At 46.6% G+C, this 13,901-nt stretch overlaps 1 protein-coding gene across 6 annotated transcripts in view; it reads left to right on the forward strand.

Annotated features, from left to right (window-relative positions):
* The window catches only part of ILKAP (ILK associated serine/threonine phosphatase), a 211,807-nt gene extending 201,321 nt beyond the window's left edge, over positions 1–10,486 (forward strand). For 5 of the 6 annotated variants that reach the window (XM_033957893.1, XM_033957890.1, XM_033957891.1 and 2 more), the window contains 2 exons: positions 9,703–9,784; positions 10,220–10,486. In XM_033957893.1, the coding sequence (XP_033813784.1) occupies positions 9,703–9,784; positions 10,220–10,360 (223 nt within the window). In that variant the 3' untranslated portion in view covers positions 10,361–10,486. The remainder of the gene's footprint in view (positions 1–9,702; positions 9,785–10,219) is intronic. The other variant, XR_004540596.1, reaches the window with a different exon arrangement.
* The last annotated feature ends 3,415 nt before the right edge of the window (positions 10,487–13,901 follow it).

Raw genomic sequence — 13,901 nt, forward strand, 5'->3', positions numbered from 1 at the left:
TTTCCCATGAATTTTGTCCCTTTCAAAACTTTTGATCAATTACTTTTTAAACCTGTAGATATGCCATTGTGAGATTGAGTCCATGAAATTTCAGAAATTAAGTAATAGTTGGGCAAGATGGAGCAGGATTAAATTCTCACACATCTCTATAAAGGGAAATACTACAGGGTTATGGTAGATGCATGACCATATAGGGACAATACTTATTGACTTTAAACACTTATTCTAGTGCAGTAGATGTGTCATTCTGGATAGATGGCTAATATCCCCATGCTTGTAAGCCATGCATAAGGAATCCACTCCAGCTTTTGACTCCCTCCTCCTTCACTAGAGGGCTCAGTTACCTCCTTGCATGTGAGCTGGAATGAGTTTTTCTGATTTGTTCTATTTCAGTCTTTTTGTGGTATTTTGACAGATTTGGTTCTCAGAGCTCCCCTAGTCAAGGGTCCAGCTCTGCCTGTTTGAATGAGAAGCAGACAGAGGTCTGCTGCTGACAGGCCAATCCCTCTGTGGTATCTGTTGGCAGAAACATTTTGGAGATTGGGGCCATTCCTCTTGTAGCATTGCTCGCCTACTGTGTTGCAAGGGCTTGAGTTCAGGCTGTCAGGCAACTTTAGGGGGCTAAGTTGGGGTCCTGCAGGGTGCCAGCTATGTATCACCTCTCCCCTTTCTTGTCTGTGTGGGTTTGAGGTTCAGCCACTGGTCAGACTGGCAGCCCAAAGATTCAGGGCTGAAGGAGTGGTCCATTTGAGGTAGTGATTTCTTCTCCTAGATCCAGCTATTTTGGATGCTGAGGCAGGCTGCAGCACATTTCCAGCACTGGTCAAAGCAAGTAAGGCTGTTAAAGCCTATGAGGAATATCAAGGGGTCTTTAAAACATTTTTTTTAGGTTTCCCCACCTCCAAAATCCTAAAAATAGCTGTGTTTTTTTTTTTAGTTAAAGCATTGTGGAGCCTTTTTTAGTGCTAAAACTCTGCTGTGGTGACCATCTTGGATTGCTTATACAGTGGAACCTTGGTTTACGAGCATAATTCGTTCCAGAAGCATGCTCGTAAACCAAATTGCTCATATATCAAAGCAAGTTTCCCCATAGGAAGTAAGGGAAACTGCTTTGATTGGTTCCACTTCCTCCTCCCCCCCCCTGAGGCTACCGGCGCTGCTCCATTCCCCCCCCCCTTGAGGAATCCGACGCTGTTCCAACCCCCCCCCCTCCCGAGCAGTCAATGACACCCTTTACCCGATTTGGCACCAGTGCCGGTGCCCGAAGATCCTCCCTCTTCTGGCGCGGCTGGGCGGTGCGTCTGAGATCCTCCTTCTTCTGGTCTTGGCTGGGCTGGACTGGCTTTGAGCATTTGCGCATGCTCAAAGCCTTCTGGTCTCGCTCTCAATCTCTGTTAGAGCTTATTGCCGACTCTCTGTGGGAGTTAAACTTAGACTCCCAGCAGGACCCTTCTGCTCCCTGCTCTATAATGAGTGGAGTGAGAACCCAGTTTTCTTCGTTTCTCTGGCATCCTGATATCAATGTGTTGGTCACGGCGCATTGGGATGCTCCTGAAGGGTCTCTTAAAGTAGACAATAGTTCGGCTATATTCGATGGCACAGGAATGTCAGCAATTGTTTGCTTAGCCCAAGGTAGATTCCTTGGTTGCTCAGGTAACCAAGTGCACATTCCTACCAAGTGAGTTAAGTGTGATATTAAAGGGGACCATACAAACATAGAAACATGATGGCAGATAAAGGCCAAATGGCCCATCTAGCCTGCCAATCCACAGTAACCATTATCTCTTTCTCTCTGAGAGATCCCACGTGCCTATCCCAGGCCCTCTTGAATTCAGACACATTCTCTGTTTCCACCAACTCTTCCGGGAGACTGTTCCACACATCTACTACCCTTTCTGTAAAAAAGTATTTCCTCACATTACTCCAGAGCCTATCACCTCTTAACGTCATCCTATGCCCTTTCATTACAGTTTCCTTTCAAATGAAAGAGACTCGACTCATGCACATATATATTATGTAGGTATTTAAATGACTCTTATCAAATCTCCCCTCTCCCGCTTTTTCTCCAAAGTATACAGATTGAGATCTTTAAGTCTGTCTTCATACACCTTATCACGAAGACCACACACCATTATAGTAGCCTTCCTCTGGACCGACTCCATCCTTTTTATATCTTTGTGAAGGTGCGGTCTCCAGAATTGTACACAATATTCTAAATGAGGTCTCACCAAAGTCTTATACAGGGGCATCAATACCTCCTTTTTCCTACTGGCCATACCTCCCTATGTAACCTAGCATCCTTCTAGCTTTCGCCGTCACCTTTTCAACCTGTTTGGCCACCTTAAGATCATCACATACAATCACATCCAGTAGTCATAGAAGATCCAGATTGCTTTGCTCTTAAGGCATGGCTCTTCAGCATGCGGTATTAGCACACAAGTGATACTCAGAAGTAGTCATTGCTACTCTTCTCAGAGCCAAGAAGCCTATGACTGTCTCTGCTTATGCTAAGGCACTTTCCAGCACTGATGTATTGAGAATGTGGAATCTTTCTCTGCTCCGATCTCAGTGATGTTAGCCTTTCTCCAGGCTGGCCTTGACAAGGAGCTTACAATGGCGTCCAAGTGGCTGGATTGTTTTGTTTCAGGGCTTGAGACTGAAAGGCTTCATTGGCATCTCATCCAGACATAGCCAGATTCCTAAAGGGGGCACTACGACTCAGGCTCCTGGTAAAACACCCATTCTGTATCGCCTGGTAGACTGGTATAGTCCTTACTAATGGGTTATATACCTCACTGCTACCAGCAGGTGGAGACTGAGAACGAACTTGTAAATCAGGATAGACTCCCCCCTAGCAATCCAGTCTATCTTAGTCTCCATAGCAGGTGGTAAGACTAATTTGGCTTCCCTCTTAGTACTGTTGGAATTCTGTTTTGGGCTCCTGGGTTCCCTTTTTCTGCCCGACAGAGCTTAGACAGGTCCTGTTTGGGGTTCCATCCGACCTCGGTGGTGTTAAACCCAACGGGTCTCATGCTAGGTCCCTTCCTTCACCTCCCTAAATTTTTGTAGAGGTGCCTCAGCTGGCAGCCTGGTCCCCTGGTTGGTCAGACTTCCAGCTCAGAGAGCCATGGAGTCTGTTCTGCTTAAGAAAAAAAAAAAAAAAAATCCTGAAGTGTGTTGGTCTAAAGGGCTCATTTCCCTTTAAAACTGCCTTTTACTGTATTTTCTCATCTAACCAGCACTTTTCTTTCAGCTAGGGCGGTTTTCAGCACAATATGAGCATTTTTAAAGGGAAAAAATGCTCATTGTACTCCAGACGCGAGGTACTCGTGGCCAGCCTGTGCAAGCATTGTGCAGGCCGGAGCAGTGGGGCTGTCTTGTCGGCAGCGGTTGCCGGCGGCAAGGGCACCCCGCTGCATGTACCTCGTGAGTCGGCTTCGGATCGCGGGGAAGCCTAGGCTTTCCCCAACGTCTCCGCAGAGGTTCCCCAGCTGCCGACGGTCAGGGTGAAAAGGATTCCCTTAGTGTCAGAGCGGCTGGGGATTCCCTTTTCGCATCAGTTGGGTCATCAGCCTGAGTGTCAGGAAAGTCCCAGGCTTTTCAGACGCAGCAGGCCGTAGGAGCTCCGATTTTGATAGTTTCTGGTCCAATTTCAGTGGGAGCATCCTCCTTCATTTCTGTTACCTCAGGTGACATTCCCCCTGTTCTGAAAATACAGGAGCAAGGTATGGCAGGGTCTCCTGCTGGGGCAGGGAGTCCTTTGGGGCCACCAGGGGTTTTCCCCCTGAATTTATGTTAGCACTTTGTAAAGCTTATGTTCTGACTGCTGGAGGTTCTGTGTCATCTCCAGGGGTCTTGGGGAGGGAGATTGCCCTTGATGTCTTCCCCGTTGCGGCCCCAGGCAGCTGCGGTTTTGCCCTCCTCTACTCTCTCCAAGCACCCAAGGATTTCTTGGGATGAGGATTTTGCCCAGAGGAGCAAGATGTTATTGATGAGGACCTGGACCCTTGGGGAGATTTCCAGGATCATCGGGGGTCGTATTCCACCAGCGAGGGGTTCGAGCACCTCCCTGCTGTTGAAGGTGCGTCTGTGGTGCGCATTTTTCAGCGGGAAGAGCTTTATGAGCTAATTCTTCAAGGCTCTTCGATTTTGCACTTTGAGGACATCGTGTCGGACACCCGCATACGGTGGACCCCTTTCTTAAGGGGAACTGCTCTGCTTCCTGCTCTTTTCCTATGCATCAGGATATTCGGGACATTATGCTCACACATTGACAGGTGCTGGAAGCTCCCTTTCATTTTGCGCGCTCCATGGCCCGCCTGTATCCCATTCCTGAATGGGATAGGGACACTCTTAAGTTGCCTGTGGTGGATGCGGTGGTCTAGGCCATCTCTAAGAGGCATTCTGTGCCTGTTGAGGGCGATGCGGTCTTGAAGGACCCTGAGGAGCATAAGTTGGAGTCCCTCCTTAAAAAGAGTTTTGATGTGACAGCTCTGGCAGTCCAGGCGATGATGTGTGGTGGGCTGGTGGCTCAGGCGTGTTTTCGCTAGGCCGAGCATATGCTTGACAGTAAATCTGAGAATTGGGAATTGCTAAAGCACGAGGTGGCTAAGATTGAATTGGGTGCTTCTTATCTTTCAGATGCCATGTATGACCTCTTGCGAGCTTCTGCCAAGTTGTTGGCTTTTGCAGTGGCAACTTGCCGTACCTTTTGGCTTCACGCTTGGTCAGCGGATTCAGCATCCAAAGCTAAGTTGACAAAGTTTCCCTTTAAAGGATCTTTCTTGTTTGGTGAGGACCTGGACAAGTTGGTTCAGACTCTTACTGATTGTAAAGTACCTCATTTGCCTGAGGATAGGCCTAGGCTGCTGGCTTGAGGTGGTGCTGCTCGTGGGTGTGATTTCTGCCGCTTCCGCCCTGGTCGAGGGGCTGCCTCTTTTCAGTCTCCTGGGCTCTTCTGAGGCAGGTTCTTCCAGCGCATGCAGTCCTTTCGTGGGGCCCACCAGAGTGCAAGAACCGCGCCCCCGACCTGGTCCCCTGCTTCCCTTCCTGCCCAATGACTCCTTGCTGGTTCCCATCTTGGTTCCAGTGGGCGCTCGGCTGAGGGATTTTTATCCAAAATGGGCAGACATCACATCCGATCAGTGGGTTCTGGAGGTGATTCAGGTCAGTTATGTTCTGGTGTTTACCCGTTCCTTGCCAGATCGTTTTCTCGTTTCTCCCTCACAGGTGGCCTTTCACCAGACCCTTCAAAGATTGTTAGATTTCCACTCCGTGGTTCCAGTTCCCCCGCAGGAGTGGGGCACAGGTTGGTACTCAATTTACTTTGTGGTGCCAAAGAAAGAAGGGACCTTTTGACCCATCGTAGATTTGAAGGGGTGTTCAACAGGGCTCTTCACGTGCCTTCCTTCCACATGGAAACTCTGCGGTCTGTGATTCTGGCGGTTCAGCCGGGGGAGTTTCTGGCCTCTCTAGATCTGACACAGGCCTATTTGCACAGTCCTATTCGGGCCTCCCATCATCGCTTCCTGTGCTTTGCAATCTTGGGGCAACACTATCAGTTCTGTGCACTTCCCTTTGGTCTGGCCACGCCTCCATAGACGTTCACCAAGGTGATGGTGGTCGTCGCAGCGGCTTTTCGAAAAGATGGCATTCTAGTTCATCCCTACCTGGACGACTGGTTGATTCGAGCAAAGTTATTCTAGGAGAGCACCCAGATCACTGCTCGAGTGATGGAGTTTCTGTAGTCACTGGGATGGGTAGTCAACATTTCCAAGAGCTTGTTGTCTCCATCTCAGTGTCTGGAGTATCTAGGAGTGCTGTTCGACACCTCCTTGGGAAAGGTCTTCCTTCCGGAGGCCTGGATAAGCAAATTGCAGTCTCCGATTCGCCTGCTTGTGGCATCCCGGTGTCCTTGGGCACAGGATTTTCTCCAAGTCTTGGTGTCGATGGTGGCTTCCCTCGATGTAGTGAGGTGGTCGCAGGCCCACATGCATCCTCTTCAGTATGCTCTTCAGAGGTGGTTGCCTCAGAGGCACAGTCTGGGTCATCCTGTTCTGCTACCGCACTTGGCTCAGTGCAGTTTTCTTTGGTGGCTCCAGACCTCCCATCTTGTATAAGGGGCAAGTATGGAACAGCCGCAGTGGACGGTGCTGCTCACAGATGCCAGTCTTCTCGGTTGGGGAGCTCAGTGTCTCGGTCACTCAGCTTAGGGCACCTGGTCCACAGAGGAGGCTTCTTGGACAATCAGTGTCTTGGAGACCAAATCCATCCATCTGGCGCTGTTAGCCTTCCAGTCCTTTCTGATGGGCAAGTCAGTCCGGGTTCATTCGGACAATGCCACGGCGGTGGCCTATGTCAATCATCAGGGGGGCACCAGGAGCATTTGGTGGCACAGAAGGCTTCGCTGCTCATGGTCTGGGCAGAGTCGCATCTTCAGGAAATATCAACCTCCCACACAGCTGGAGTGGAGAATGTTCAAGCGGACTTCCTAAGTCGTCACGTGCTAGATCCCGGAGAGTAGTGTCTAAGCTCCGTGGTCTTTTAGTTTATACTGCAGTCTTGGGGTCAGCCCCTCATGGATCTGATGGCCACAAGTGTCATTGCCAAAACATCCCACTTCTTCAGTCGTCGCAGAGACGGTCAGGCCGAGGGCCTGAATGCTCTGGTTCAACCATGGCCAATGGGGCTGTTGTATGTGTTCCCTCCTTGGCCATTAGTGGGCAGAGTTCTCCGCATAATTCGACATCCAGGCCTTGTGGTTCTGATGGCTCCGGATTGGCCCAGGCAGCCGTGGTATGTGGATCTGGTGAGGCATCTGATGGTGGATCCTCTTCCTCTGCCTCTCTTGGACAACCTTCTGACTCAGGGTCCCATTCCAATGTTCAATCCGGGTCCCTTCTATCTTATGAGTTGGCTCTTGAAAGGGATCGCCTAAGTAAGAAGGGTTATTGAGATAAAATGATCTCAACTCTCTTGGCATCCCGGAGGCTTTCTACCTCTCGGGTTTATGTGAGGGTTTGGCTCATATTTGAGGAGTGGTGTGCGGTGCGTGGAGTGGTCTTTTTTCGCGCTTCCTTGCCTACCATCAGAGTTCTTGCAGGATGGCCTAGATAGGGGACTAGCTTGGTCTTCTCTCCAAGTTCAGCTTGCAGCCTTGTCAGCCTTTCCTGGGTTGTTGAAAGGTCAGCGTTTGACTACCGTTCCTGATTCGCTTTTTGCGGGCGGCCAAATTGTTCAAGCCTCCCGTACAACCCTCTGTTCCATATTGGGATCTGAATCTGGGTGACTGTTCTTTGAAGGACCTTACTCTTAAGGCAGTCTTCGTGGTGGCCATTACTTCTGCTAGACGTGTTTCTGAGCTGCAAGCTTTCTCTTGGAGTTTTCTAGGGAGCGGGTTGTCTTGCAGCCTGTTCCTTCTTTTCTGCCAAAGGTAGTTTCTCCTTTCCATGTTAAACAGGCAGTGGTCCTCCTAGTGTTGGGTAGCTGGGAGGGCTCTTTCGAGCAGAGATAATTGCACAAGTTGGATGTTGATCAGGTCCTTCGCTCTTCTGTGCAGAGGACCCAGGACATCAGGAAATCAGATCATCTCTTTGTCCTTCTAGCAAGTCCTCGTAAGGGGGATGGTGCTTCTAAGGTCACTATTGCGCGTTGGATCTAGGAGACTATTGTTTCCGCTTATCTTCTGAAGAAAAAGTCTGTTCCAGAATTTCTCAAGGCTCATTCCACTGGGGGTCAGGCAGCTTCTTGGGCTGAGTCTTCCCGAGTGCCTCCAGTGGATATTTGCAAGGCTGCAGTTTGGTCTTCTCAGCTTTTCTTTGTCAGACACTACCATGTGGATGTTCATGCATGTTGGGACGCAATATTTGGTGAATGTTTTCTGGTGTCGACCCTTCGGTTGTCCCACCCTTGATGGGTACTGCTTTGGTATGTCCCATTCGTAAGGACTTTACCAGTCTACCAGGTGATACAGAAGGAGAAATTAGGTTCTTACCTGCTAATTTTCTTTCTGTTAGCCTGTAGACTGGTATAGTCCCCCACCCTATCTTTCTTTGGGCGGTGATTGCGGGTTTTTCTTTTGCTCGCATGCAGATTTTGTTTTTTCTGCGGGTTCTAGTATTTTTCTAGGGCTGGGGAGAATTAAGAACAGCAGCTGGCAAGCTGTGGGGATGTTTTCTATACCAGGATTAAGTTCTACACATGTTCCAACAATTGTTTACAGATGTTTGTTGTTTTTACACTCCTGTTCGGAGTATGTTTTACTGTTTTCAGTTGAAGTCTTTCCTAGGTTCTGCTTGTCTATTCGGCAGACTGGATTGTTAGGGGAGAGTCTATCCTGATGTACAAGTTTGTTTTCAGTCTCCACCTGCTGGTAGCAGTGAGGTATATAACCGATTCGTAAGGACTATACTAGTCTACAGGCTAACAGAAAGAAAATTAGCAGGTAAGAACCTAATTTCTCCTTCCCTTCATGGAAACTTAATGTGGTTTTGCAAGGCCTCAATCGGGCTCCATTCGAACCTTTGAAGGAAGTGTCCTGGATGGATTTGAAAAGGTTTTTCTTGTAGTCATTACCTCAGCAAGAAGAATCAGAGTTTTAGGCTCTTTCTTGCAGAGAGCCTTTCCTCAAATTCACAGAGGCCAAATTTTATTTGCGCACTGTTCCATCCTTTTTGCCGAATGTTGTTTCAGCTTTCCATATCAAGAAGTCTGCTGGCATTCCAGTCCACAGGTTCTAAGAAAAAAGGACCAGGTTCTGAAAATGTTGGATGTAAGAAGAGTGTTTCTAAGATATCTTGAGGTCACCTATGAGTTCAGAATAACTGACCATTTTGTGCTCACTAGTCAGGCTAGACACGATGCACCGGCTTCCAAGGCCACAATTTCTAGATGGATCCATAGGGCCATTTCATCAGCATCTATTGCCTTTAGGAAAAAATCACCAGTCTGCAGAGGCATTTTCAACTAGAAGCTTGGCTTCTTCATGGATGGAAGCATGGGCAGTCTCTCCCGAGTTGATTTGTAGGGCAGCACCTGGTCCACTCTGCATACATTTTCCAAGTTTTACGGAGTGGATGTAGCGGTAAGGGAGTGTTACAAGCATCCTAGTTTTTTGGGACACATGCACTAGAAAGAGATTAGGTTCTTACCTTGCTAATATCTTTTCTAGTAGATAGGTGTATCATTCTGGAGCCCTTCCCTGTCGGTTATCTCCTGCACACGCCAACTGTCTCAATAAGAAAGCTCGAGTCCAAACTGAAATTTGGATATCAGTCAGATGTTAAGGGTATAAAGAAAAATCTATTGTTATAGCACATTGGGGTATACTTGAGCTCCATAAATATTTATGTTTGGCATGATTGTTTCACTGTCTTGATTGTTCAATGACAATGTTTTAACATGTTTATGGTTTATGGTTTCAGAACAAAACAGAGTTGTAGTTTAGGGAGTTTCCCAGTACCCTTCCTTCACATGTGTTTTTATATGGGGCTATCACCTGCTTTGGTACAAAATGAAGGGGGCAGCAGAGCCCTGTAGTGAAGGAGGAGGGATTCAAAAGTTGACGTGGATTCCATCTGCATGGCTCACAAGCACAGGGTATTTATTACTTGTCCATCCAGAATGACACATCTATTTACTGGAAAAGATATTAACAAGGTAAGAACCTAATCTCTTTTTGTTGTTCTCGCATTTCTGTTCCAGATTCATCCTGCTTGCATGTGATGGCCTTTTTAAAGCTTTTACCCCAGAAGAAGCAGTAACCTTTATTGTTTCCTGTGTGGAGGTAAGAAAAGAGAGAAATAATTAAAAATGCTATTGAACAGGAGAATAAGTTCCTGGATATGAGATGAGGAAAGTTGTGTAATGACACAGTTAATTATGTGAATGTAGAACAGGCGGAAAGCTGCTTAAACTAACTCTTCTCAGATGGTACTGTTCTTCTGAGAGTATGGAGCCAAAGAAAGAGAGAAGACTGCACTTAGAACATCGCACAAAATCTTATTTGGGAGATGGCATGGAGGCAAGGAGAAGGAATAAATGGTCACAGGAGAGTGTTATGAGGTTGGGACATTAGTGTATATGTGAAAAGGCAGAGGTCTTGAAGCTAGAATTGGGTCAGACTCATTGAGGTGAAGGTTTGGTATCACTGAAGAATTATTCTTGAGATGTTAATTGAGAAAGTTAAGGACTGATTTCTGTGTATTTGTACTCCGAGCAGGATGAAAAGGTACAGACAGGAGAAGTAAAACTTTCAACCGATGCCCGCTATGAAGCTGCCTGTAACCGACTGGCCAATGAGGCAGTGCGTCGTGGTTCAGCAGATAATATCACTGTGCTTGTAGTTCATATTGAGCATTGAAGACAGGTAACAGAGACAGTGTCGGTGGCCGCATGAGATTCCTGATGTAGGTCCTCTGTCTGTGTTTACATAGTTCCAATGAGGTGTTCTTGATTGTAAATAAAATTTGTCTTTTTTTAAATTAAATGGCTTCTGTTTTGGTTATTTTTGAATGAACACTTGGTCTAGATTCTGTGTAACTGGGCTTATTATATATTTTGCTAATACATTAGTACAAGGTTGCCCAAGTCCGGTCCTTGAGATCTACTGGCAGGCCAGGTTTTCAGAATATCCACAATGAATATGCATGAGGGAGATTTGCCTGCACTGCCTTCTTGGTATGCAAATCTCTCTCATGCATTTTCATTGTCTCTATCCTGAAAACCTGGCCTGCCAGTAGATCTCGAGGACCGGACTTGGGCAGCCCTGCATTAGTATATGTAGGCATCTTTAAAACTTATACAGCCCCATGTTTAAACACCAGATGTGACATTTAAATCATCCACATGCATTTAGCACTGCTACCAACAGAAGTGGTTGTGTCCAATATACAAGTACAGTAGTGAACTGTACCACTGAACAGATAATAACAATGTTTCCAGTTCAATAGGTAAGACATTCTAGACAATAGGGTTATTTCCCCTTACTCGCATACTGCAGAAGGAATCCACTCTGGATTTTTCACTCTGCCTCAAATGTACTTCACAGACCAGTTTAGCACCCTTTACAGTCTTTTATTTCTGCACGCATGACTGCAGCTGTGTGTGCATTCTGCTTTCCTCATTTTTTTGTTTTAAATTCGATGTAGTTTGGTCCCCTTTGCGTTTGAAGCAAATTTGGAGCTCTGCCTGCTCGAGAATTCACAGACTTCAGTCTGTAGCTGACCGATTCCTTTTGGGTACCTTCTTTCATTTGAGCAGAATGGCATCTCCTGGCGCTGATGGCAGCACATGTGGCAGGAGTGGACTATGTTCAAACAGACTTCCTCAGCAGATAGACTCTGGATCCGGGTGAGTGTGGCCTGTCCCCAGAGGCGTTCCAAGCAATTGTGAGGTGCTGGTGGCATCCCTTCTTCGAACTCATGGCCTCAGCAAGAAACAAGAAGGTAAAGTGCTTCAGTCGAAGATCCAAGCCAGGAAGCAAGGGGCTCAGGGCTCTGGTGCAACTATTGCTTCCGGGAGCACTTCTGCATGTCTTTCCTCCTTGGCCCATGATCAGCCGTGTCATTCGGGGGATCGGGTGGCTCTAGATTAGCCTTGAAGACCGTGGTACACAGAGTGGATGTTGCTACAAGACAGGAATCGGCCTTCGGGTTCTCAATCTTAAGGGCTAGAGCAACAAGCCCACCCTGACTATGTGGGGGACTGCTTTAGTATGTCCCTATTGTCTAGAATGTCTCACCTATTGCACTGGAAAAAGATTATGTATGTACCCTGGTAAGCTCTCTTCCAATAGATAGGTGAGACATTCTAGACTCCCCATCTTATCTTTGCTGTGCCTGCTTACAATTTTCAGCCTATTTATGCTTCTCCAATCTGATTCTTGAGGCCGGTTAGCCCTTTGGGGTTGAGAAGAATTTGTACATATGTTCAACTTGTTGGGGAGTAGTTTCTGAGCTCCTTTGAAGCCTGGGTTGGCAGTTAATGATACTGTTATATTTGAGCAGAACAGTGGTTTAGCCTGTTACAGGTGCCTCTCCTTTACATATGTGGGTGCCTCTCGGTGCTTGGGTACTGACTGTAGAGGGCGTTAAACTGGTCTGTGAAGTACACTAGAGGCAGAGTGAAAAATCCAGAGTGGATTCCTTCTGCAGCATGCAAATATGAGGAAATAACCCTATTGTCTAGAACAGGGGTAGGAAATTCCGGTCCTCGAGAGCCACAGGCAGGTCAGATTTTAAGGATATCCACAATGAATATGTATGAAATGGATTTACATGCACTGCCTCCTTGAAATGCAAATCTATCTCATGCATATTTATTGTGGATATCACAGGGTAAGTACATAATCTCTTTTAAGCTGCTGTCTCTCTATGCCTGAGCGGTTGTAGGACAGCAAAAAAGAGAATAGTGTCAGTGTAATCTATAAGAATAGCTGCTGAAAATTCACAGATAGGGTACTGATCTGTATAGTAGCCACCACCTGTAAAGTACAGCAAGTTGTGCTTTGTTATGTATTTTTTTTTTATACTCACCATGTTTCACAAGATAGTGTCACAGAAGGACAATTTAAATATATACAGTACTTACATCATATGGGGGGGGCTAATAGGCAGGCAAATCAACAACTTATGATGGCATCCTTTGATGGTTTAGGTGACCATATTAAGGTGAAAATATGCACAACAATAGATAGAGGAGCTGTGTTAAGATCACCCAATTTCCCCAGCACAAGATTACCATAGGCAGAATGTGTAGCTGACTGTTAGCTTGTAGTCCAAATGATGAGCACATTTGGAGTCTGACCATAGACCTAAAACACCTGATGTTTGTAAGATGCCCAAATTCTCCTACAGCCTAAACTTGACAGTACCACGGGATCAATGAAGTAGCCTCTTCTGCTCAAGGAAGTGAAACTAAGGAGTTAAACAAATATTACCACCCCACTACCCAATGGCATCAAGTGACAGGAAATTAACTCTTTCACATTCCATTTTTGTACAGATTATCAGTCTTGGCCAGTGAGTGAGAGAAGGACTGTCCTCAACTCATGGCAAACAGAATGTTAGGCATGATAAAGAAAGGAATCACGAGTAGATCGGAGAAAGTCATAATGCCGCTTTATAGAGCAATGGTCAGACCACACTTGGAATACTGTGTCCAACATTGGTCTCCCAACCTAAAGAAGGATATAAAACTGTTGGAGAGGGTGCAGAGACGAGCAACGAAGTTAATAAGAGGTATGGAGAACTTGGAATATGAGGAATGACTCAAGAAACTGGGACTGTTCTCCCTTGAGAAGAGGAGGCTGCGAGGGGACATGATCGAGACGTTCAAAATGCTGAAAGGCATCGATAAAATAGAGCAGGAAAATAAATTATTTACATTGTCCAACGCGACACGGATAAGAGGACATGGTTTGAAGCTAAGGGGGGACAAGTCCAGGACAAATGTCAGGAAGTTCTGTTTTACGCAGCGAGTGGTAGACGCCTGGAATGCTCTCCCAAAGGAGGTTATTAAGGAATCCACTGTGCTGGGATTCAAAGGCAAATTAGATGCACATCTCCTTATGAGAGGCATAGAGGGATATGGGTGACTAAAACTACATCAGGTGTATACCTGACTGGGCCTCCGCGTGTGCGGATCGCCGGACTCGATGGACCATGGGTCTGATCCGGAGATGGCAGTTCTTATGTTCTTATGTTCTCATAGACTCTGCACTAGGATTTTAACAAAATCTTAAGAAACTAAGGTTAAAACTACATTACAATGTCAGTATCTACTGTTAACATATTTGTAAAACAAGACTCATGTTAGTTGTATTTAAGGCACATAGAAACAATGATGGCAGATAAATGCCAAATGGCCCATCTACTCTGCCCATCCGCAGTAACCATTTTCTC

This window comes from Geotrypetes seraphini, chromosome 9, assembly GCF_902459505.1.
Source record: "Geotrypetes seraphini chromosome 9, aGeoSer1.1, whole genome shotgun sequence".
NCBI classification, from domain to species: domain Eukaryota; kingdom Metazoa; phylum Chordata; class Amphibia; order Gymnophiona; family Dermophiidae; genus Geotrypetes; species Geotrypetes seraphini.